Genomic DNA, 27,061 nt, shown 5'->3' on the forward strand with positions numbered 1-27,061 from the left:
AAATTAAAAGCGAATATATCATTCAAGGAGGCACACAGGCGGGTTTCATACCTGCCCAAGAAAACCTTTGCCGATGTGACGCGTCAGGGGGCGGCGTCACAACGACCTGCGGTGGCTGTCCGACCCACAAGCAGTGAGTTGGCAGTTACGCCATCTGCCCCCTCGGCGGCTGCAGTTCGCACTGCACTGCCAACCCAGCTGAGGGGACCAGAGACCCCGAAGGTGGGTGCAGCCCAGGCTGCCTCAACCTCCCCGGCCCCTTCCAGCGCTGACAACAGCTAGCGCAGCCAAATCCCTCAGGGAGCCCCATCGACCTCCGGGCTGGTGGGCATAGGGGCCTTGCCTTCCGAGGTGAGACCCTCTCGGGAAACTTCTCGCTCGCAAGAGCGCGTGTCCGGCGCCTCACAAGAAGCAATGGACACTACACCTATCCTCACGGCGCACCAAGTGCCTAAGGGGTGGCGAGGCTCCCTCGAATGCTCCAAAAAGGGCAAAATCCCCATTACAGGGCCTGGAAAGAGCTCTGTAATCTAAGGCATCACTTCCGTTTCCGTACGCACAGCACCAATTTACTTTTAATATGAATACACAAATCAGTCAATGGAATGTCAGAGGTCTTCTTAGGAACCTTGATGATGTTTCAAGAGCTTATCCACAAACACAATCCAAAAGGGCTGTTTACAAGAAACACACTTAAAATCAAAACACACAAACTTTCTTCGACAGTATGTTACTTTTCTCAAAGATCGCGATGATGCTATCGCATCATCGGGCACTGTTGCCATTGTAATTAAAGAGAGCATAGCCTGTCAACGTTTACAGCTACAAACGGCCCTTGAAGCAGTGGCGGTTTGAGTTGTTCTTCTTAACAAACTTATCACTGTTTGCTCGCTTTACATACCCCCCCCCCCCTCATTACAAAGCCTCGACGCGCTCGATGACGTCGCAGTCCTCGAAACGTCGCAATTCATTTGTGACCTGGTCACGGAGAGCCAGGGGTAGTGGGCGCAACTTTGAAGATACTGGTTTCGCATCTTGCTGCCGATGAATTCGGTGCACTAAGTCGTTGACGAGACCCAACTCGTCACTGAAGAGGTGATCAAAACCCGGAGGCACACCTGTGGGGCTCTGTACTGAAGGAAGCGATGGTAGACGACATGTCAGCGACGTACCGTCGATCTGTATGCCCAAGCGTTGCATGGTGTCTAAACCCAGCAGTGATGTTCCCGTAGTCGTTACGTGGAACGTGACGGAGCATGACCTTTGGAAAAACTGGACAGTGGCTTGGAAAAGGCCTTGAATGTCGATGCGTTGCTTGGAGAAATTCCTCAAGTCCACTGTTGTTTGTGACAGCCTGTGCTGTCGACCAAAGTGCTTTCTAAAATCTTCGGCCGTCATCAATGAGACAGACGCTCCTGTGTCCACGAGCAGCCGCATGGCGACGCCGCCAACTACTACCGGGACTCGGAAATCCTTTTTAGTTTCCAAAGTGCTCACTGTCAAGACAGACGTGGACGGCTGTCCTGCGGAAGTTGACGAAGACAGCGTCTCTGCGGAAGAGACGTGCTGAACAGTACGGGTTTTTCGGCATACTGATGCAAAATGGCCCATCGTGTGGCAGGCGTTGCACCGCCGGTTCCTTGCTGGACAATTCCTGTACATTGCAATATGCTTCGTGCTGCCACACCGGTCGCATGAACTACGGTCGACATTAGGTTCTTTCTTCGCATCCTGTGCTTCATTGCGGGTCCCAGAGGAGCCTCGTGGAAAATGTCGCTCATCTGGGCAGCCTCCCGGAAGACGTCGGCCATCTTGGCGGCTCCTCGGAAGAAGTCGGCCATCTTCATGGCCTCCCGGACTACGTCGGCCATCTTGGCGGCTCCCCGGAAGAAGACGGCCATCTTGGCTCGTCGACGGAGCGCCAAGTTGAGCTGCCTCGATTTTTCGGAGTTGAACGCGCGGTTCGCTTGATGCAAGGCTTCTAAAGAGCGTCCAATTTCTTCTGCCTTGTCCAGGGACAGGGTTTCGCCATGAGCTAACAATTTTTCGCGAACGCTGACGTTCGCTACCCCATGTATTATTTGGTCTCGGAAGCGCTCGTTGTAGGTTGTGCCGAAGTTGCACTGTACCGCCTTCTCCTTCAATGCGGTCACGAATTCCAGGAATCCTTCTCCCTCTAACTGCCTTCGACTGGTGAATTCGTGCCTCTCTGCCAGAACATTTGTTGACGTGGCGAACAGCTGGTCAAGCCGCTGCAAGAGTTTTTGGAACTGTGACGCTGGCGGCACCGCATCACTTGACGATGACGCTGCGCCGGTTGACTGCCTTGCTGCTTTACTTGACGCTGACGCTACGCCAGTTAACTGCCTTGCTGCTTCCTGCTCCTCGTCTGCAAAGTACTTCCGTTGTCCCTCACGCCCGAGAGCGCTGACGAGCACGGACGCTCATCGTGCGTCCGTCCAGTCGCCACCGCCGGCCGCTTTGAGGTGGGCCTGAAAAATTTTTTTCCGTCGATACCATGGAATTAACGGTGGCCCGGGCACTTCAAGAAAAACGGGAAGGTTCGCCGTAAAAGAAGCCATGCCCGGTAGCGTGCAGGAGACAGTGCAGGAGGCAAGCCGGAGCTCGCAGCAGGAATGGGGCAAGGAAGAACAAAGGGGGCGAGTAGGCCTAGGCTCAGAAGCCTCGCGACGCCAAGTGCGTCGGTGGCGTTTGCAGGCCGTGAAGACACGTAAGGGATGCTTCACTTACGAAGCTCGTTGGCTTCCCGGGGCTTCGGTCGGAACCGCAGCGGGAATCCCATCCTCGTCGCCATAGATGTTGTGTCGGCAGCGGCAGGCAAGCGGGGGCCCCCGACCAGCGAACGCATGGCGAGCGCCGACGCAGAGAGGGAGACACGAAGCAAACTGCTCCTGATGAAAACTGGACAAGGACTGAGCCGGCTCGCGGCCGTTTATTACTAAAAAGGACTTCACACGCCAGATGACACCTCCTGATTGGTCCAAGCTCGTCACATGACAGAAGGGGGGTGCGCCATCTAGCTAGACTACTACGAAACATGAATGTATGATAACACGGAGATCTGGCGGGGGGCGACACTATACTACACTCAACATAGACAATAATGACCTAATAATTGGTTGCATATATCATTCATCCTCATCATCAGCAATAGATTTCTGTGCTGCTGTCCATAACGTCATGGGACTGCTAGCAACTGAAAACAAAAATGTAATAATTATAGGCGACATCAACATTAACCTCGCTGCTTGTACATCTACTAATGCTTTACATTATTCTGATTGTTTTAACAGCTTTGGTTATAAATGTTTAAGATACCGACATGATGTGCTAACCACCCCATAGGCACCTTAATTGACCATGCATTATCAAATTTGGCATACCCACCAGACAGGTGTTCTAATGACCGACATAACTGATCACTATCCTATATTTTTAAACTTTCACTATCAAAAATCACTTACACGAAGTTCATTTTAGAGAAACAATCATTCCTTCAAGCCCTGTCAAATCTTGACTGGTCCCCCATCTCTTCTACAAATGATCCACAAAAAGCATTTGCACTGTTTATCTCTATGCTTAAGTCCTGTTTTGATCATCATTCCCATCAAGTTAAATGCAAAAAGAGATATGCATCGCCTCAGAATTCATGGATAACAGATAAGCTCCTAGCTTTAATGCACAAGAAGGGTAATCTTTACAAGAAAACCAAGCGAGAACCATTTAACAAGAAGTAAGCGATTCGGTACAAGAAGTTTTCTAACCAGCTTTCTGCCTCATTGAAGAAAGCTAAAAAAGCATGGTACGAAAGAAAAATTTTGGAATGCTATAAAAACATAAGAATGAAATGGGGAATTGTTAACTCCTTCTTAAATAGGGCAAATAATCGCGAAACTACAACAGAAATTGCTTATCAGGGCAAGGTGTGCAAGACCCCCAAAGAAATAGCTGATGCGTTTGCTGATTTCTTCTTTAGCAGCTATCTACAGAGACCTGCGCATGACAATCTCGTGCCCCAGCGTCTGCCACAGTCTTTCTTTTTATTTCAGACTACAACCCAGGAAGTTATTAACATTAAAAAACAACATGAAAATAATCGGTGCCGGCATGTATAAATTACACCCTTCCCATATAAAATTAATTGCACCCTTAATAACTGATGTCCTTGCACACTTAATCAACATCATGTTTAAATCAGGCAGTTTCCCACAGGAACTAAAACAAAGCAAGATCACCCAATTTTTAAGAAAGGTGACTGCTCTTTAACTTTCAATTATCGCCCCATCTGTGTATTACCTTTTTTTAGCAAGGTAATTGAAAAGCTTATAGAAAAACATTTAATTACTTGCTTTACAAAATTTGACATTCTCTCTACATTCCAATACGCCTTTCGTTCGAGTTACTCGACCGAATTTGCTCTTGTTGCTCTAACCGATCGACTAAAACTCACTATCGATGAAGGCAATTATGCAGGTTCAGTATTTCTAGATTTAAGCAAAGCGTTTGAGAAAATAAATCATCACATCTTATTTTGTAAGCTTGAGTCATTAGGAATTACCGGCCCAGCACTTTTGTTACTACAAAATTACTTACCAGACAGAATGCAGGTAGTAACTAGTCTAGGCGTTCATTCTAAAACCATGTTTGTTCACTAATGCTGCGGTGCCCCAGGGTTCCACATTGGGTCCGCGTCAATGATCTGCCTAACTGCCTGCTTCTTGGAAATGTATACTTTATGCAGATGACACTAATATCAATAACTCCGATAAAAGTCTTACAACCTTAGTATCTAAAGGCGATTTACGCAGCCTGCTGGAGCGGTGGCATACTAACCAACTACAGATAAACCCACCGAAAACAAAATTTGTTGTATTCACTTCCCACCAACAAACACTTCACTCCATTCATCCTATTTTTCTGGGTGCAAGTCCTATCCCTGCAAGTTTTTCATGTAATTATCCTGGCATAGAAGATTACAACGAAGGTGCCAAATAAAACAGAGGACGAAGGAAGGAGACACGAGACAACCACGTAGGCGCCTACGTGGTTGTCTCGTGTCTCCTTCCTTCGTCCGTTGTTTTATTTGGCGCCTTCGTTGTAATCATGTATAACAAACTCTCCCATCAGCACGTGCTCATTGACATAGAAGTAGACAGAAATCTTAAATTTATTGAACAAATAACCAAAGTAAAACAGAAGATTACCTGTGGGATTAGGGTACTTCTACAAGGACGAAACATATTTAACCGTCAAATATTCCTATCACTATACTTTTCATTTATTCATTCCCGCATTAACTACTGTGTTACATGCTGGGGAAACACTTACATAACCCATTTAAGCTCATTGCAAATCCTGCAGAATCCTGCAAATCCTACAGCATGGATAGGGGCACTCGTTCGGAATTTTACGGTGAGTGAATTAAGGGAGATGTGTATGTCATGTGTCCGTCTTTAATGCATCGGCACTTCGGCTTTCGCTTTCAAGTCATCTTAGGGATAACACAAGAGACCCTGTGAAGTTTGGTCATATTAAAGGGGCCTTGAAGGCTTGGTGAAATAACATAGTCTGCGGGTAGCATGCGCTGCTGTGAGCACCTCAGCCACATTTTGATGTCGCAAGTGGAGCACGAAGTCATCGTTCTCTCAAATGTTCTCTTTGCCTGCTCCTCACTTGCCTGCTCACTTGTAACTGAGCGAGTTTATATTACTGCACCGAATGTACTGTCTCTTGTTTCCCTCTCAAATGTGCCTGCTCGTCACTTTCTTATGGGCTCTGTATTTTGTAATAAAGCGGATCCCCATATGGTGGCTGCTATTGGCAGCTGCGGTCGGCTATGCAGCATAGATATCGTGGCCGCCGTGTGGTGCCCCCAAGAGTCCACTGGCTAAGTGCACTGCGGCTCGCTGAAGGCAGCCGCATTTGCCTTACGTTTCGTACGTCATAAGCGCCAAAAGTGGAAGTTGTGGTGTCTATGTTAACATGCAAAATGAAATGTAGATTGTGCGCTACTGCGAAATTCAGAAGGCTGAGCGTTCTGGGCACGCCCCACTTCGCAGTGCAAGGTATTGAAAAACGGACGAGAGCACAGCGGAAACCACGTTTGATTGCCAAGAACTCTGCTTCTGCTTAACGTATTGAAGTACTTCTTACAGCTAAGTATTTCTGAAATAGCCTATTTTCACTTGAAGTGCCTCTCTCCACTGTGATAAAAAGTGGTTCAGGGCCCCTTTAAGTGAAAAATGCTGGCTATCTGGACATGCTGTGGCTGTCGGATGTTAAACAGAGATCTAACAAGTTTGGTAATTTATTTCTTTTGTACCATCAGAATACATTAAACAAGATTCCTTGTCAGCTGGCGTTGCATCTTGTTCTTTCTTGCATAATATATAAACAAAGTGTCAAGAGTTTGTGTGCACTGTGCCTTTCTTAAAAGCCCCAATGGACATTTTCCTTTCCTTTAAACTTGCTTTACCATCTCATTATCCTGCTCAGTTGATTTTTAGTTTTGTGGAGTGGATTGAAATGTTGCATCCTGCCCACGAGTTTTTGCAATCTTGTGCAGCTGTTGTTTCATTTCTGTATACTTCTATGTTAAGCCGAGTGCTTTGTGTGTGCAGGCTAACCAAGCCGTTCCCAGGAGCGGGTGACCCAGGTGCGCATTCTTCCGATCCCCGCTGGACCCATGGTGTGTCAGAGGCAAAGAAGGCACTCGCCCTAGACCCCTGTGACCGTGTGGCCCTGCTCCCTGTGACTGATGGCTCAGGTCTGCACTCTTCATTAAACTTCTTATACAGCTCAGTTTCTTTGAACCCTGTAATGGCCCAAAGTATCATATACGCTATGCTGAGTTGCCTCACAATGCTGATTGAAGAGCGGGAAATTTAATGTGAAGCCCATAGTTGGACTGTCAATATGCCGGTGGATAGTTGAGCAGTTATTACAAATTAATGCAGTAATTAAGTTATAACTGAAACATTCCTTTGTTTTTATTGCCTTAGCATTTTTAGGGTACTTTGTGCACTTTCCAAAGGCTATTATCTATTACTTGGTTGATGGGTGGGCAAGCGGGCGGGAGGGCCACAAATGCACTGGGTATGTGCTGCTTTCAATGGACACCTTTCACGCCAATGCTTTGGTGAGCTGTGCCATGAATGCACTGAGTATGTGCCACTCTTGAATAACCTCTCGTCAACTTTTGTATCTGAGTATGTGCCACTTAGTGTACGACAAGCGAGAGGGCAAGCCACCTTTTTCGTTTTCTCTGTCCTGCCCTCTGCCGCACACCGCTGTAAACGTTTTGGAAGGGTGCGGGGGCTTTCGCCGGTTGATTTGTATACCTTGCCCGTGTTCAGTGTGCGTGGGTTGTGCACTTCATGGTCCGAGATTAATTAACAATGGCATCTCCGAGACAGCATGTTGTTCCTGGAAGCCATGTATCATTAGACTACTGGGTGAGCAGGCCTAAGTGCGCTGTTGTGCTAACAGTACGGCCGATAATCGCATGCCGAGTTCCGTCTGCCGGTGTGCCTGCCTTGGAGTTTGTCGTCGCTGATGTCTGCTCTTGCACCTCGATTTTTGTGTTCATTTTACACATTCATTAGACATTTCACATATTCAGGAAGTGTTCGAGCGCAGCCTTCCACGTGCATGTCGGGTTGGCCAAAGCAGTGAATTTGTTTACATCGACATCTACAGTCAGTCATTGTTAACTTTGGATATTGTGGAAATGGGCCATCGCTGATATGAAAGAATGTAAAAATGTAGCAAAACATACACGTCTGCGCATATGAGCCGCGCTGTTCCACCCCGAGACGAGTGAATATGAGCGGCTGAGCCACTTAAACAACGGTAACTGTGACCCAGATAAATATAATATGGGCTGTTATAAGTGGTTCTTGTTGCAGATCATCTATAACAGTCCATAAGTATTAGAGAAAATTGTGCTTGGCATAAACACTCATTTATAACACAAGAACGTGGATGCCGTCGCTGACACCGTTGGTAACCGAGCGAGTTTGCACTACTCATCTCATTTTGGTGCTGTTCATAGACATTTCTTGTCAAGCTTCTAGCATTGTTATCGGGCATGATACACATTTTGTCTAGTGCAGTAAAGCCTTACAAAGCACATCTGTCATTTGGAATGCACAAGACATCTGCCATCAATTTTTGTATTGTGTCTGATGGCACAAACTGTCTAGTTCATTTGTACTTTTATGTCTGCCTTGCACCCAGGTACATATGCTTGTTCTTGTTAGCCAGAAAATTTTGTTTGTTTACAAAATTAAGTTTGTTGCCTACCCAAATAAAAATGTTTGCAACGTACTGTGCTTGGTACCGTCTGTGGGAAGGCAAGCTTACTTGGTTGCTGTTGGCTTTGTGTCTTGCTGCAATGTTGAGCAGCACTTACTGATTGCACAGTAATAACATGCTTGGAGAAATGGCTACAGATTGTTGCTATACTGCTCCAAGTGTTCCAAAAAGATAAATTTTTCTGCTCCGAAACTGCTCCAAAATGCTGGTGGGGCAGTTCCTAAACTGCTCCAGAACGATATTTTTCCTGCTCCGAAAATTGCTAAAAAAAATTGCTCCAAATTTTCTAAACTGGCTGGACCACCACTGATTATGTGCTACGGTTATTGTTTGATAATGTTCCTGGGCAGGCTGAAAATACACGTTTTTCAATGCATTCTCTTGTCCCCTAATCACTGCCGAGACAGACGCTGCCACTACGGGGGTTAGGCACGTGTGCGCAGCCTAGTCAAGGTGAAATTATGCGGCAAAGGCTAATTTTAGGATCGAAATAATGAGTTTGGGCCCATTGGGCATATTCGAATTAACCCAAAAAGTTGAAATGACCAGGGTTAAATTACAGGAAGTCTGCATGAGAAATGGACTTCAATATGGAATATTTGATCACTTTAAACAAGCTAAAATATAAAAGCTAGCCTGTAGTCTGACTACAAAAGGCTTATCTACGTTATCTGATACATTCAGTGCCGTTACTATTTGGATTTTAGCTCATTGGAAAAACTTGTAAATGAGAACAAAAGAAATGTGACCATATCTGGTGCATTATGAAAGTGGCAGTAACTCAACAAACAAAAAGCACATCGTCAGATGCAAGCAGAAGTGTGGTGCTCTATGAGGGAGCAAAGCGCCGCAATGCCACACAGTACCTCATTCAGTTTTGAAGGGATCCATGCATGGGGACATTGGCCAAAGAAAAAGTATTTTTGCCTAAAGTTGGGAGAGAAAATTCGTAGGCTGCCTAAGGCGATACATGTGTGTTTAACTACTCGAAACTATTGTGCATAAATGATTACCTCCATGTGATTGCTCATGAACTTGTGTGTCTGTGCAATAACTGAAGTTTTCCTGCAACAGAATTATTTGCAAGACTCTCCATTTGCATCAGTCGTTCCTTCTGTAGACATTCTATTCCTCAGTATTCAAACCAAGTGAATATTTGACAACTTCGAATAGTGAGCTCTCGAATAGAATATGATTCAAATAGCAAGAACAGTTTGATTCATATTCGAAATTTCTAATATTCGCACATCCCTACTTTCCAGCTGTTGGTCACTCCATCTGAGCCCTTGTTTTAATTCTGTCAATTCTGGTGGTTTTGTGCCTGTTTGAGCTCCTTTCTTTTGCACTTTTCTGGTGTTTCTTAAAATGCACTTTTCAGGTGTTTCAAGTGCATTTTAACAAGTTCATATTAGCAGGTTAATGGGTCGTAGATGCTGAGGTTTCCCCAACAGATTTCTTGAGTCTGATCACAGCTGAGGTACTTGTTGCTTGTGCTTGGCTTTTACTCAGTGATTGTGAAGGAGATGAAGCCATTACTCACAATACTTCTTTTGTGTTTTCAGCTGCCAGCAACAGCACTGACGAAGAGGATGAACAGGTGGGCTCGTGTTCATGTTGTCTGTCTTAAACATTTCCACTCAGGGTGCTGAACCAAACCAGAATCTAACTAAATATTGAAGCTGAACCGTTATTTTCTACTGAACTGGAACCACAGGGTGTTTAGCAGCCAGGGGAACTTGGGAAAGTCAGGGAAATTAGTTTCAACATGAACAAGGTTGGGGAAAATGACTTAAACAAGCTGCCCATGTGGCAAACTCATGTTGGTTGGTTTTCCCACAACACTTTTAAGCTTTTTGCAGCACCCCAAGTGAGTTTTTCTGCACATTAATTCAATGCTCGATTGCCATATGAAAGGAATTAATTTGGAAATTACATGCAGCATTGGCTCGGCAGTGTTATAACTCTCGGAGCTTGCCATGCCACAATATACAAGCATTTTGTATGTTGTAGGCAAGCATATTGATAGCACCAGGCATAGACGGGATGTGGGTAAACGCGAACAACGAACTGGGCAGTTTTTGTTGGTTGGGCTGCATATTAGCTTATAGAAACATGCTGTTATTACATAGAGCCACACTTTATTTATGTCAAAAATCCAGTGGGTTCTGGGTTCCACGTGAAGCATGACAACATGTGTAGAGACTATTGGGGGCTAGGATTTATGGAGTCGCCATCTGTCGGAAGCGCCTCCCTTGCATAGTATGAGGGATCACGCGGCGCGCTCCTCGTAGGTTTGGCTTACGGCGCTCAATAAGAACACCACGCGGCAGCCCTCCTGGACATTTCTGTAAGTAATCTCAAAACGAGGGAAATTTCTAACTGTCGAAATAATAATCTTGGGCAAACTGAAAGTACAAAATCGTTTACAGATGCTGTCTCTTTACCGAATACGTACAGTGAACGCCGCTGCGCGCGGTCGTCACAATGGAGTTTCTCAAACCGACTTCTCGCGTGAAAGGCAGGCAAATGCTGAGTGCAAACTATGTGAAGTATGTTCTTATAGTTGGCTGTCTGCATAACCAGATGGAGCATAACAGAATGAAGCCTCAATGCAGCGATTGCACAGGTTTGCAGCGACCTACTGCGGGTCTGCATGCATGTTCGCGCACAATGTTTCGCTTTCGCTGCGTGTGCGTTTTTGCACCATGCTGCAAGTTTTAGGCCGTAGAATTTGAGCATTTGACAGTACACAAGCAACCATTGTTGTGTGGACGCTATCAGAGCTGTTCAAAAATAACTTCGTTGTAGAGACTTCGACGCCTATGGTGACTGTGATGTGCCGTTGCGACGATTCAATTTTATTCTAAATTCTTGGATATTTCAATATTATTTCTCAAGTTGTGTCGCACTGTATGTTTATCGGTGTTCTCAAACCAAACTGTCATGACAGCGGGGCAGCGGGCGCGAGCGAGCGTCTCAATGCATGTTTTCTGTTGCTCATCGAACATAGCAGACCTGCCGCTGTAGCAGAAATCCTCGCATCTGTGCTTGCTACATACCGGAGTTGTAGCCGACGGCTGTTGGTCAGTTCTAAGTTTCGCTAGCCAAGCTTCACACAGCTCCTTGCCCTGTGGCTACATGCAAATAAGGCTGACATCGGGCTCTGTTGCGTATGTCCGGCACTGCGACACCGAACAGTAGCCTACCATGCTTCACGCCTCCAAAGGCAGCCACTACCTATTATAGTACTTTCAAATGTTGTAAAGCAGACACCCAAGGTGGTAAAGCTTCACCACTTAATCGGAACCGCGGCGCAGGTGGGACATTAAAGTTTTGGTTTCAGCTCGCTTCGGCGCTTCCAAAGCAGCTGACACGGCTGCTGTGTCCACGTGGTCGCTCATGTCACATCGCGCCGACGGTGGCGCCAGCTTTTCCAGTGGGGTAGCTTGCCCCCAATAGGTCTAAAAAGGGGCTGGACATAGCGCACAGCTAAAGTACAGTGCTGTTGAGACTGCTGCACTAATGCACTTTGAATAAAGGAAAAAATCAGACATCCACCCGTTCGTAGCAATTGCTACAAAGGAAGCCCATACGGGTTCCTCCAAAGAAAGGTCTCATAGTTGAAGAAAAATTCGTCCTGGTCCGGGACTCGAACCCGGGAACACCGCCTTTCCGGGGCAGCTGCTCTACCATCTGAGCTAACCAGGCGGCTAGCAGATGGCAGGGCGAAGTCGAATTTGTCAACAACACGAAGCAAAGGCAAGAGTTTTACGTAGTAGTTCTGCGGAAACCCGCAAGGTGGAGAGAAGTAATGAATAAAGGGAAAACTTCAACCTCATAGTTCTTCAACTATGAGGCTTTTCTTTCGAGGAACCCGTATGGGTTTCCTTTGTAGCAGTTGCTACTATTGTTAATCAACAAGCGTAAGACAGCTGATATAAGGAAGTATAATATGGATAGAATTGAACATGCTCTTAGGAACGGAGGAAGCCTAAAAGCAGTGAAGAAGAAACTAGGAATAGGCAAGAATCAGATGTATGCGTTAAGAGACAAAGCCGGCAATATCATTGCTAATATGGATGAAATCATTCAAGTGGCTGAGGAGTTCTATAGAGATTTATACAGTACCAGTGGCACCCACGACAATAACGGAAGAGAGAATAGTGTAGAGGAATTTGAAATCCCACAAGTAACGCCGGAAGAAGTAAAGAAAGCCTTGGAAGCTATGCAAAGAGGGAAGGCAGCTGGGGAAGATCAGGTAACAGCAGATTTGTTAAAGGATGGTGGGCAGATTGATATAGGAAAACTGGCCACCCTGTATATGCAATGCCTCATGACTTCGAGCGTACCGGAATCTTGGAAGAACGCTAACATAATCCTAATCCATAAGAAAGGGGATGCCAAAGACTTGAAAAATTATAGACTGATCAGCTTACTGTCAGTTGCCTAGAAACTATTTACTAAGGTAATCGCAAATAGAATCGGGAACACCTTAGACTTCTGTCAGGCAAAGGACCAGGCAGGGTTCCGTAAAGGCTACTCAACAATAGACCATGTTCACGCTATCCATCAGGTGATAGAGAAATGTGCGGAATATAACCAACCCTTATATATAGCTTTCATTGATTACAAGAAAGCGTTTGATTCGGTCGAAACCTCAGCAGTCATGGAGGCATTACGGAAATTTTCGGTAAACAATCAAAATTTCTATAACTGCCTCGAGCTGTGGTGGGACAGCTGTGCCAAAGTGTGCCAACAGCAGCATTTTGGTGGAAGCCAAGCCTGTGCCAAACGAAGCAAAAGAATGCAAAGCCTCTTTTCGTTAATGCTGCTGTTGCAGTATAATGAAAACTAAAGGATGCCATCATCAACCATAATCCTGGAAGTCAATGCGCAGGCACAGCCATGTGGAGCTCACTCAAGGTCCAATCAAAAAGAAGCATCTCCGGCGACACACTGTCTAGCATAGTTGTTAGCGGTGCCACTTTAAAAATATTTTGTAATTTGTACTCAACTGCTGGCATATGTGTACTTGCTTATGACTCTGGACTCTTTTTTTAACCATGCGTGATCGAAAGAGCAGATTCTATGGTTGTAATTTGATCAGCTTTGGAATGTTCTGCGGCAACATTTTGCAGTTGGACCCGGCTGTATCGAACTCGCAAAAAAAATGCCTATCAGTTCGATATAGAGCATAATTCGATATAAGCCTGCTAAATAATTTAATGTCATAAAAGCACATACCATTTATAAAATCACTTTATTGATGAAACTAGCTTAGTTTCGCACAAAATAGTCCTGTATTTTCTTCTGCTTGCACAATTTCGCTGCCTGCATCGCACGCACTTCTCCACATTGTCTAAGGAGTCGGAGCAGCTGAGGCTGCAAGCTTCCGCATTCGCACAGAAGTACTGGAATAGTGTGGGCACACCAATCACTTCGGAAGATGTGGGCAAAGCACCGTCGTTGCTTTCCTCATTGTGCCCACTTTCACTTGCGCTCGGTACGATGTCGGCAATGTAGTCTTCGTTTTTGAGCTCTCCCGAGGTCGTGACACCATCATTTGCACCCACAAACTCGTCCACCATTGATTCGTCAACAGCTTCCGGAAATTCTGATATTTCGCTCCAAACTTTGGTAACACCGGCAACGGCTTCGTGTCGCATTCATCAGAATTTGCAGTCATCACCGAGCAACGCGTGAGGCGGCACGGCTGAAGCAATTTCTGATGAACCACTCGTACACGGCCGTGCGTACATGCGGGCGCTACGGGCACCGGGTCGCGAATTTGGCCGCTTTAGCCTAAATCAACATCAAATCAAATCATATTTTATTCTCCAGCAAGTATCTGGATGGTCACCTGGGCTAAAAGCTTTACGAACAGCTTGACGAAGGCCCAGGAAACCATTACATGGCAACAGCAGACAGAACAAAATAACAATAGTAATACAGAAGTAGTCATCAAATCAAATCAAGTACAGCAATCAAGTACAGCATCAAATCAAGTACAGCAATAACACAGAAGTTTTCTTAAACGACATATGAAGAAATACGGATTACATGTGCACAAAGTATGTTCACAGTTGTTTTCGACTAAAACCAGCAGTATCTTTTCAGCAGTATCTATCAATCTTCCCCTTATTCTTCAAGATCGAGCTGAGAGGGCTCCTCAGAATCTTGCACACTTGGGGACATCCGATTTCTCACCGCGTTCGACCCGATTTATAATTTCAAGCTTCACGACGAAAGGCGAATTCTGCTGCTTCATCACGGCAACACTGCGGGAGAAGGCCACAAGACCCACAGACAATGAACCAGAAAAGCTGCGAGACAACTCACACTTTCACCATGTTTCATGACAAGGGCAGAAAAGCCTATCATTGGCTGTCTGAGCAAGCGCTGCGGGTGGGCTAGGATCATTTTTATCAGGGGGCTGTCGACGGCTCATCCGAGGCAGTGCAGTCATGGTAGGGAGAGCTGTTGGATGGAGCCGCACTGCCGGGTTTCCCTACCATCGCGATGAAAAGCCAACTTCTGGGGGCACTTTTCCGCCACTTGACGTTTGATATGTCGGGAGTCGCTGCTATTTTTGTTCGATGCAAGCGTAATTTTTGCTATATATACTCATTGTAACTATACCATGTCCAGAAATTGTTCGATATATAGAATAATTCCGTGTAAATGGGTTCGATATAGTCGGGTTTGACTGTATAGATATGTGTTGGAGAGATCCTGCACATTAGAAGAAGCCTGTCAGTGTCATCACTGTAACTTGGTTTAGTTGCGCACATTGCCATGATCTTGTTTACATGCTCTAGTTCCGTGTACTTTTTGTTCAGGCTAGTTGGAAGCATGCCAAATGTACAACTTTTGATTGAAGTCTAAACCATGGAAGCGGCATTATAGCGTGATGTATAGTCATGGAAAACCATTCTACTAAAATAATGCAAGTATTTTGGTAATTTTCAATCCGAATGTCTCACTCATACGTAAAAGTCGGCTCTGTTATATTTATTGGCTGTTCCTGTTAAAATTGTGACCGTGTCTGGAATATAGATATATGCTGAGCACTGCGGGAAAAGTGCGTGTCACTGCACAAAATCACATTTTTGCCCGTCCTAAGACCTGCGTATCATATTAACCGCAAATAAAGATGGGGACAGGTGGAAGAGAACACATAAACAACACGGGCGGTATGTGTTCTCTTCCGCCTGTCCCCGTCTTTATCGGCTGTCAATATGATATGCAGTAAACACCAACTAGGCCAAACTGAAGTTCTTCTAAGACCTGTACCAAGAGGTCAGATGGCTGTTCCACCACTGCTTAAGTTGTGCTTTTTGTTTTGAATATTATATGCACAGCAATCAATATCAAAGCCCAATATCTAAATTACCCCATCGTGAAATTATACCTATTTTTTTCGCATTTCTTTGTGCACACAATGTTTTCAAATGATGCTCAGGCAGAAAAATAAACTTTCAAAAATTTATTTTAAGAATGCACTTCGATCCCCGGGTGTAGTCGTAGCCACAATTTTAAAAATAAAATTTGGACAGTTATGTTCACAGCTTGTGCGTCTGGCATTAAATAATCCTGCATTCACATTAAAAATATAAAAAAGAATAGGTTCCATGTCAGATTAACAGGTAGGTTTTCTTCTCAAGTGTTAGAGCTATTGTTATGACCTGATGGTGAAAAATAAGACTGGCACAACGGTGAGTCACAAAACTAACTTGGCGAACCTGTGCCCATGAAAACAAGTTACAGTAAAAGCTCGTTAATTCGAATTCCGCGGGGATGCTATGAAAATTCGAATTATACAAAATTCGAACTAATGAAAGTCAGAGAAAAAAATAGCTCGGTTAAGGCGCGTATATAGTCTGACGTGGCGTGAGCACGCGTGCACACGCTACGTCACGTTGGCGTGAACAACGTCTATACTTCGAAGCTCTGGCGCAGCCAACGTAACCGGACGCGGCCAGCGCGGTCCGACGCGCCCAACGTCGAGATGGCTCTTGCTCCATCTGCGCGTTTGTCGCGCTGACTGGGGCGGAGAAAAAAAAAAAAAAGGCTCCGTCTGGCGCGAAAAGCGAAGCACCGATTGCGATAGAAAATTAGTAGATAGCTATACGAAGTAAGGATAATAGTTTTATCGGCCATATAAACTTGTAAGCATTCGCTTACTAACTAAATTAACAAGCACTGTGTCACGCACGCACAGGTGAGCATGAATGCATCTTGCTCGATGACCGCGGAAACTCGCTGAAAAACGCTGGAGTGAGGGCACGCAGCAGTAGCAGCGAGCGAATTGACGTTCATACAGCCCTCGCTTTAACGCGAACGAAACGTAGAAAGCACATCGCATATGAAGCTACCGGCAATACGCGCACTCTGCAAACATCGCAGATCGCTTTCAAGATGCAGCGACCGCATGGTCGCGCGGCCGCGCCGTAAGCAGCAGCCGCCTCAGCCGCCGAACATCGTCCCCCGGTTCCTCCCTTGCCTCACCCCTCTGCCTTGCACGCCACAAGAGAGGGTGCGCTCCTCCAACCAAAGCCACCTAGAAAATTCTAGATGGCGCTGCTCCAACACCCTGTCCTCCCCACCTTACCCTCTCGTGCACGCGAGATTGAGCCGCGTTCGCCGGCTCACCCTCGCACGCTCGTACGCAAAGAACATGGCGCGCGGCGAGGGCGTTAGCGTCCTTGCCGCTGATCGAAAAAGCAAAAGCTGCGCGACCCGTGCGGCGAAGCCAGCGTGCTCCCGCGCACTAGCACTCTCCCCATCCACGATGATGCGGAGTTCGAATTATCGGTGGCGGTGCGGATTTCAGTGTGAATTAGCGGGATGTGTCACATATTGCTTTCAATACATTGTGGGACGGACCGCGGCAACTAATTCGAATTATCCGAAATTTCGAATTAACGAGTAGTGAATTAACGAGCTTTTACTGTAGCGTATTTACTCGGTCGTAATGCGTGCTCGTTTTCCATGATCCAAAAAGAAAGAAAAAAAGTCCTTTACAGTACTGCGAACCTCATGCTTTCATACAGAAATGCAACTTTTGCGTTCGAAAAAGCAGATTTATTTCCAATGTACTAGAGTTGCGATGACTAAAAAGAAAGTCGCAGTTTCACCAGAAAGGTGGAGCATCGATTGCAATAGAAAATAGTAGACAGCTATGGAAAGTAAGGACAATACTTTAATTGGCTGTATAAACTTGTAAACATATGCTTTCTAAGTTAACAAGCATGTTGTCATGTGCCACTGGCAAACCTGAGCACGTCTCACTCGATGACCGCAGAAATTCGCTATCAAAGTCCTGCAGAGAGGAAGTGGGGTAGCAGGAATGAGTGAATTGACATGCATGCTGCCTCACGCTTCAACACGAAGTACCATATTTATTCGCATTGCACAGTTCTTTTTGCAATTTTAGAGCTCTGAAAAGCGGGTGCACGAATTACGCGGACATTTCGCGAACACATGCGAAATAATGTGCAATATGTAGTAACCCGCGCAGTATATACATTAAAAAGAAAATAAATTATAGGACGAATGAAGGATACTTTTTTAATTAACAGAATTAGCACGTATTTTGACCAGCCAGATCCGGTCATGCACGCTCTAGTCTGAATGACTGGTCGAGAGGTCCGACTGGGAATCATCGTCGCGGCCGCTGTCACTGCCCTCCAAAAGCGCATCGTTCTCGGTTCCGTCGAGCGCATTCGACAGCCCCATCTTCTTGAAGCTCTTCTTGAAAATACTAGGAGAAACCAGGTGCCACGCTGCGAGTATCCACTCGCAGACAGTCTCTAGTGGCGGTCTCTTTATTCAGCCAGTGGGAGTGAGCCCGTGCTCTTTGCTGGCCATCCATTCCACGTACATTTTGTGCACATAGTCCTTGAAGGGTTTATTTATGGAGACATCCAAGGGCTGCAGAACAGATGTTAGTCCGCCCGGTATAATAGCCAGGTTGGTCCTCATGTCCCGCAACTTCTCCTTTACGCTGTCCACGAAATGGCCTTTGAAACTGTCGAGCGCACCAGCAGCGATGGCAGTCGCAGTAAGGCCCGTGGCGCTTACCCCAGACAGGGTCGAGCCAGTCGTTCATCAGTTCTTCATTCATCCAGATTCATCCAGCCTTTCTCTTGGGCGCGCATGTGAATACGGCCTTCAGCTTTCAATTTGGGCAATGAAAATCACGAATGACGGTAGTTTTCGGCCATCAGCTGTTACGGCAAGCATAACCGTGCAGCGTTGCTTTTCACAGCCGGTTGTCTTTATAGGAACGGACGAGACTCCTTTCTTGCTCACTGTTGCATTCGGTTAGGTTAGGTTAGGCTATTCTCGTGGCGGGAGAGAAGGGGAGATAGAGGGAGGCAAACACTCAAGCAGTTCCGACAACCCGTGAACGGGTTCGCAGGTTTGGGTACGGTCCCTAAAATATAATATTCTAGGGACCGTAGTTTGGGGGCTTCTGGAGAAAAGAACGAAATCCTCAGAAGGGACTTCACACTCGCAGCCCGTCTTGTCTAGGACTGCACTCGTGCAGCGAGGGGCGCGGCCTTCCAAAGTCTCCGCGGGCGCGCACACACATGCGAGCTGGCTCGGGTGGGACGGGGAGCGCAAGATATGCGAGTAAAAATTATTTTTGTAAAGCTGGCTAAATATTAGGGGTGCGCAAATTATGTGAGCGCGCAAATTATGCGGGTAAATACGGTAAGCAACGACAGCACAGCACAGTGCGGTACGCTTAGATGGGGAGACTCTCCCCATTGTAAATCATATTCAAGATAGAACCCATGTGGCCGTGCTATACACAACGGCCATTGGATTAGAACACCTGCATGCAAGTTTCAGGAACTCCGAACGCCCGTGATGCGGCCCGATTTCTGTCCATCTCCGCACACGGGATCACTTTACTTTTAAATGCTGCATGATGATGAACTCGGTGTCTTTGCAGTCGGCATCATCCATGCTGATAGAGAAAATGCAGAAAACAGAAAGACAGATGGGGGACTAATCTAAGCACACGTACTACAGCACATGGAGGAGGCTTCAGTAGCTAGGCTCCAAGTATGTACGAGGCGGCCATGTTGATATGCTGATGGCAATACGGTAACCCAGACTTAGGGTCATACTCAATTGAAGACAGTGTTTCCTCCATAACTGCGCTGAAGACCGAAGTTAGTTGTGTCAAGACATTTGTCGATCAAAACACGAAAGCCATTTCCGACAGTCATCACAACTAAGTGATTCAGAAGATAGGGCTTGTAGTCAAGAGTTAGACGAAAATTCGTCTGGTCAGGTAACATGATGATGAAGATAATTGCAGTCACTGACCAAGTCAAGGTACTTTGTGTGCATTCGATGTGATTATTATAATTGCCTGGTTTTGTATGGTTTGTATCAGCTTTAGGTGAGTAGTGTATGTGTTACCCCAGGAGGTGATGCAGTAATTAATGTGAAAGTGTACAAACACGAAATAGTGAGAGCAACACATGTCGGGAAAAAATAGACATACCCTGATGAGAATGCGTATTCCATGTGATGACTTCTTTTTAATATGAGTTATATGGCGATGAAATTTTAGGTTACAGTCAATAATAACCCCCGAGTATGTGATCCCTCATACTATGCAAGGGCGGCGCTTCCGACAGATGGCGACTCCATACCGTATTTACTCGCATTAGAGCGCACTCGCATTATGATTGCACTCCTGAATTTTGTCGTCAAAATTCTCTCTTTTTTATTTCCCGTGTATTGATCGCACCCCGAACTTGCTGCAGCGATATATCATGTGCCAAGTCTAGCTAATAACGATCGCGCTATCTGTCGAATGCTATGCGAAAGACTCTTCAAGACAAACCAAGCGGTCTGCACGCACCAACCATTCTTAAGCAGATGCCCCGTTTCATTCCTTTCATCACTTTCCGCATTTCCATGACAAAAAAAAAAAAAAAAAAAAAAAGAAGGCTACAGCCAAACTCGCCTTTATTATGTGTAGGCTTTATAATGGCTGTGGTCAACAACAACAAAAAAGGCGGCTTTCGATTTTTCTCGTCTGCACTCGTGGGCACGCAACGCAACAAATAGCGAGCGGCAACGATAGCAGCCACGTTTACACTGATACGTTAGAAGTGCACCTTATTCATACACCGACGCTTGTAACACGACTAAGGTATTCACGCAAACTTAGCGGAAACGTGCCGTATTAGGATAGTAGGGAAGACAAATGCCGCAGTTTCCGCAGCATGCCCGCCATGTGGTCCTGTCACTGGCAGCTAATCGCGCCCATCTGTTTCTGTCACCTCAAAGTGGACATGGCTACGTTATTGCCGCAAACTTGCCGATATTAACGATACTATTCATTACTGATACGGAAGAAACTGTTTCAATGCATGTAATGTACTCGCAAGAAGAATAAAAATTGCGTTCGGCTCGCTTCGCTGGCCGCCATCTTTGTTTTGGTGTCCCGCACTACATACAGGGCAGCTGCCTATTCGTTGACCTGTTGTCATGCCGCAGCAAATGCGAGATAAAAAAAACACTCTTTTTTTTTGCGGAGAATTTAACCCACGTAAAGATCGCACCCTTCAATTTGCGTCAATTTTTTTGACAGAAAAGTGCGATCATAATGCGAGTAAATACGGCAAGTCCTCACCCCCAATACTCGCGGACAACTTTCTGTGGCAATGAAGGGAAAGCTACGAGGGTGGAGCGTCTGTACATGTGTTACCGCACCAAGTAGTCTGCCAGCATTTGACAGTGCTTTCGGTTGGTCGGAACAGACGCTGAATCGATGCAGCATCGACATGCAACCACAACGGGTTTGCCTAGACGCGGAAGGGAAAAGTCGCAAAATAAGTAAACGTTTACATTCACTGGTATGTTTCATCTTATATAACTGTTGCTGATAAGGTGTTTGTTTTCTCTTCCCCAGCTTAAACTAACGTGGTTTAAAACACAGGACTCTTTCCAGAAGTGCTCTCACTTGTGCGCACTTTGCTTCCGTAGCTTTTTCTTCGTTGCCACGGAAAGTTGTCCGCGAGTATAGCAGGATCAAATGCTGCCTCGTCGCACGCTGCAATGTTTTTCTGGATTGGCTAGGCATTCATCTTGGCCGGCATTCACTTGCAACACTCGCATAACACAAAATCTTCTTGTATTTTGTTGGCAAAATTGATTAATTTCTTTTTATTTATAGTACAGCGTAATACAATCGCTTTTTAGAACTTTTTCTTTTAATCTGCATCTTCAAAAAATGCACTCTTAGTCTGTCGCCATTTTTTTTCGTTAACTGCGAGTGCGCTCTCTTTTCCCTTTTGGCACTGTGTAGCCTAAAGTGCCACTCAAGGTCCCGAAGTGCACTCCCCGTAAGCGCACTTAACTTGAATTAGGAAGGAATGGCACCAACTAAGACGATCACGAGAGGGAGAACGACACAGGACAAGTGCCAACTTCATCTATCTTTATTCACCAAAAAATCAGCAAATATAAGGAAAATCAGACATGCGCACAATGGCCATAATGCATCATCTGCCAAACCGTTCTAGATATGACATTTCGCTTTTGAAGAGGTCACGGAAGTATCACTAGCACAGTTTTTTCCTCTCTTCTTTATATGGAATGCTTCCAAAACCTCGCCTGCCTTTGTTTTACTGCTTCTGCCAAGAATCTTTATCTCTCGGAACCGTGGTTCACGCTTCTTGCAGTACAGGCATTGTTTCTGTGGCGAATGTCCTGCCGCTCGGTCACACGCAGTGCAAGTTGCCCAATGTTGCGAAAGATGCGCACCTCCTTCTTTCAGCGACCGCACATGTTCAGCTGCACGGTCATTGACGCATCTACCCGTTTGGCCTACATAGGTTTTCCCGCAGGTCAACGGTATTTCATATACCACACCGGTGCAGCACTTTACAAACTGCTTTCCATGTTTTTTGGTGCAGCTGCTCCTCGAACCCTCACTCGCGAGGCGGGCGCAGAGCTGTGCTTGTTTCCGAGGAGCCGAAAACACGACTGGGACGCCGTGTCTGTTTGCCACCTTTTTCATATTATGGGTTATCCTATGTACATACGGAACCACTTCTGGCTTCGCAGCTTGTTTTTCTTGTGCGCACGGTTTCTTGACCATGGCACCTTTGATTTTTTGCAAGATCGCTTCAGCCACTGCTGTGATAACGGTGCTTGGGAACCCCGCCAAAACCAACCTATCAACTTGCTTGTCAAAGCTCGCACGCATTGCATGGTGACATGACTTCAAGAGAGCAGACTCAAGACAAAGTTTAGCAATCAAATGTTTTACAGTTTTTGAATGCGCTGACGCATAAGGAAGAAGCTCCTTTTATGCTCGAGGTGCGTACTGCCAACATACATGATCTTCACTCATGGTAATGTTAATGTCTAAAAACTGTAATTGCCCCTGCAAGGGTAATTCATGTGTGAATACCAACCCCCGTACCTCCTCTTTAAAGCTGTCTAGGACAGTGCTTAGACCATCTGTGTAAGTCAAAACGTTTAGTTTGTTAAAAACTATTAAAAAATCGTCAACATACCTGAAAACTTTTAGTACACCCTTTCCTGTTAAAATTGGCTCCAAGGCGCTGCCAATACAGGTTAAAAAAATGTTAGTAAGCACTGGGGCTACTTCCTAATTTCCTGAAATTTCCTAATAATTTGGTTCCTTCCTAATTCAAGTATGCACCATCTAGCCCAATTGAATGTTGTCCTGAATGCACTTAACTTACCCACTTCACAGGGGTATAAGACAACATATTCTTTCAAATGCTAAACAATTAAGAGGGTCCAACCACAGCATATCAGAAAACTACTCATCTAACACTTGGCATGCACGTAAACAACTAATTGAGTTGTGCAAGTTCCAACAGAAACCTTTTGAACTTCGGTACGATAAACTAATTATGGAGAACAGAACTTACAAGTATGATAACGCTACAAATAGTTATGTCAATTTCATAGCTACCATCACACACTACCGCCAAACCAAATAGCATCCCTGCATTATTTGTTTATACTAAAATAAGAAGCTTGCTGCCCAAAGGCGAATCACTCTGTAGCCTCATTGATTCTTCTGATTGTGAGCTTCTCATACTAACATAAACGTGGCTGAATTCAACCGTCGATAACGCTAAGCTTAATTCATTCGTCCCTGATTTTGATATATTTAGGCAGGACTGTGTGGGCAAATAAGGTGTCCTGTTAGCTGCCCGTTACAGGCTTTGTTGCTCCATTGTTGATATCACTTCACCTGTAGAAATTTCATTTGTTTTCTGCAGTTATTCATATTTGCAAATTATTATCAGTGTACGCTATCGACCTCATGGTGCAGATGCTTCCTTCAGCATTCGCTCCACGAGGCACTGCAATCTGTTACGATGTCATTCAGTCATGCGCAACTACTCCTCTCAGGTGACTTTAACCTTCCTGGTATAACATGGTCTGAACCAGCCAAAACGCTGTCTAAGGATAACCTTGAAAGTAATTTTCTTAACACATGCCTCACCTTTGGTTTAACGCAGCTAGTATCTACCCCAACGCGAAAAAACGAAGAGTGCTCTAACATACTCGACCTTAACATCCCATCTTGACCGTGTATTTTGTGTAACGCATGTACAAAAACTAAGTGGTCACTCAGTACTGCATGCAGGATTATCCCGGCAACTATCTCGGAGCAAAAAAACAAAAAAAATAACACTTTATGATAAAGGTGATTACGTCAGTACAGTCGCCGACCATTTATTCGGACCTCACGGGGACTGCGGAAATGTCCGAATAAACAGGTGTCCGAAAAAGCAGATTAAGAAAAAAATGAAATCCTTTATTTCCACGCACTTATTTGGGCTCGGCAGTAGGCTTGAAGAAATCGTGAGTGCGCCGTTGCACGCTGTTCCGTTTACGCGCAATCAGATAAACCTGAATTTCGGAGAGGGTCGAACGGTCACTATAGACCGTTTCATCGGGCGAGGTGGATAGGGCGCGCGGAGAGCCTTTCCTCCTCTCTGGCTGGGGCGCTGCGGTGCGGCGCTGCTTGAAAGTATTGCTATCGCGTGCTGCGGAACGATTTCGAGATGTTTTAGATCTTACTTTGGGAAATTTACGCCATGTTCGTTCATATAAGGTCGTCAGGGAAGCCTTTCGGTGCATCGGTAACTACTGTAGGCAGAAATATTTCTTGGGGGCGCAAAAATGTGACGTGCATAATCAGCCGCGGTGTACGCACATTATCAGTTGCGGTGTGTGTATGTGTTGTGAAATATTTTGCTTATATCGGTTTTAATTCAACAAAGAAAACCGGTGTCTCTATATTATCAGCATGAAATGGTAAATCTGCTCACTATCTGATCGCTATCGGATCGTAGGGAGTAAAACAAAGCATAAGAGCGCATGCTCGTGCACGGACAACCTAAGGCAACCACGAAACATCCAAGCGGCAGGCGCTATCAAATATTTGTGATGCACAGGCATCGTTCTCGCGCATTTCAAGTCTAGTAGGCTTCAAATTACCATATGTCTACGCTAGCCTTCCTGCATGAGGCTGATGGCGCTGCTCAACTGCGTTTGGTGAACCAGCACGATACATATGTAAGCTGTGCGCTTCGGCATTACCTTTTTGGCCTTCATACAGCCATAATATATGACATGGATCACATAAAAAGAATGCAATGCCTATTTTCGAGGACAAAATTTCCGTAATACGTGTGAGTGCGTCGTAGAGAATGGAATGAACACAACCGAAAAAAAAAAAAAATTTGGTTGTCATCCTCTTTCTCGAAAAAGCAAGAGAAAACGGGTTAACACCGCAAAGGACCTCGCATAGTCACGCTGCACAACGTTTATAAATACATCACCGCTGATGCAGTATGTTTGGACCATGTGGTATATAGAACAAAGATATATGTAATCCAGCACCTACCACTGCTTAGGACGCTTGCGCAGTTCGTAAACAGTCCATTTGCTGGACAAGCTTAATTCAGACTAAAGTATGCTGCTGTTACTTGCCAAAACTATTTTATTCAGGGGCGGAAACCGCATGCATCGAACCAAGTAGTCGCGCAATGTAACCTGCAGCGAACAGTTTGAACGCTTGTCAAAGTATAACATCACAGCTCCTACCGTAGCAGAACGGTACCCACGCTGTTACGATCGTCGCGTATGTTTCATGGTTCCTAAACTGCAGCTTAGAAATAGAGGATAATACTGCAATGTCACATTAGTGAATGGAACATTCAGAAATACATAACATCTCTGAAGCTGATTGTATACGCAAAATTATGTGCGCACACATCGGGCTGCGTGTTCGGTCCACCTCAACGCCAGCAGAAATTCCGGCCATGACGCCTTTAACCACTTCAGCACTTCTCACAGAACCGTTTACCACGTAGAAGACGCACGTCATACCAAACAGACCGCACGACCGCGAAAACAAATGCCAGAACCTACCGCCGAGCGTATACCTGCCATGCAAAAGACCGCTTTCACCCAAGCCAGTATGGCGCTGCTCATAGGCGGCGCCACTGCGTTCAGAATATGGCAGCGCCTACGAAAAACGGTCTATAGGCGGCTGAAAGCACAGTCACTGCTTGTGCACGCTCCGCATGCGACGGCAGCGTAGCACATGGTGCGTCATCTTCCGACTCGGAGTCATCGTCCGGCGGTGTAGCATAGAGAATGGGTGCAGCAGAAACCTGACGAATGATCTCGCCGTCGTCGAGTTCTGCGCATGTCAGTACAGCAGTGTCAGCACCTGTGAAACTGTCAAATGAGACGGTGTCCGGAATCGCAATGCAACCACTGCGCAGGTCTCGGCAGAACATTTTCCGTGTCAGTAGGGAGCACATCGGAAGGCGACAAATCTTAGGCCTCCTGGCACCCGCTTGCCGGCATTCCCCAGCGCAGTCTGCGCGGGTACTGTCGGCGCCATTAGACACTTGACGCATGTTTCCGTGTGCCGCGTCGGAACACCGAAACCTCGACACAGCACACAAAGCAAACACCACCGTGCCGACACCAGTCGCACAAACAAAAAACGTGGCCTACTTGCAGCGTCAATACAATGTACTAGAATAGGGGCAGTATGTTCAGGAAGTGCTGGCCGCTGAGGCGCTTCATGTAGATAGCACGAGATGGCACTGTAGGAATATGGGCTGTACTGAACGGACGGCCCAGTGCCAGCGCTGCATGTTGATATTTTGATAATTATTTTCTGTCGCAATCAAATAGACATGCAAATGCTTGGCAGATGTTAAGATGCATCCCCGAAACTCACTTCATATAAGAAATTAATTATATGTGCACTCGTAGCGCATCTCAACGCCCATTAGACGGATTTATTAATCTGACAGCAAAGGTTTTGCAGACACCGAAGTAGCGGCGTAAAGCAGTTAAATTTGTTTTGAGCCACGCTGCCACCTAACCAGAAATTATTTGGACGGAAAACTCGGTTGGAAATAACGCCGTAGTAAAGGACATCGAGTTGATTTAAACCAACTCGGATTCCAGGTGCACACACTCTCATTTGCGGTTCACATTCATAAAAAAGTGGCTGCGGCATCCGCGACCCAACGTCAAGCGTTTAGTACCTCAGCTGCTGTTGCAGAAGAGAAGGCAAAACAACATGTACGTACATAGCCGAAAGAATCAAATCAGCTGCTGGATTGTCTTGACATGGCTTACTAAGCTGAAACCGGAACTGCTGTACGGCCAC

The 27,061-nt window shown here is 45.8% G+C and overlaps 1 protein-coding gene across 1 annotated transcript in view; it reads left to right on the forward strand.

The window, feature by feature from the left end:
• Positions 1-27,061, forward strand: part of LOC126538462 (DNA mismatch repair protein Msh6-like) — a 463,753-nt gene that overhangs the window by 32,919 nt on the left and 403,773 nt on the right. Inside the window, exons 3-4 of the mRNA XM_050185304.3 lie at positions 6,642-6,787; positions 9,900-9,934. Of these exons, the coding sequence (XP_050041261.2) occupies positions 6,642-6,787; positions 9,900-9,934 (181 nt within the window). The remainder of the gene's footprint in view (positions 1-6,641; positions 6,788-9,899; positions 9,935-27,061) is intronic.

Source organism: Dermacentor andersoni, chromosome 4, assembly GCF_023375885.2.
Source record: "Dermacentor andersoni chromosome 4, qqDerAnde1_hic_scaffold, whole genome shotgun sequence".
NCBI lineage: Eukaryota > Metazoa > Arthropoda > Arachnida > Ixodida > Ixodidae > Dermacentor > Dermacentor andersoni.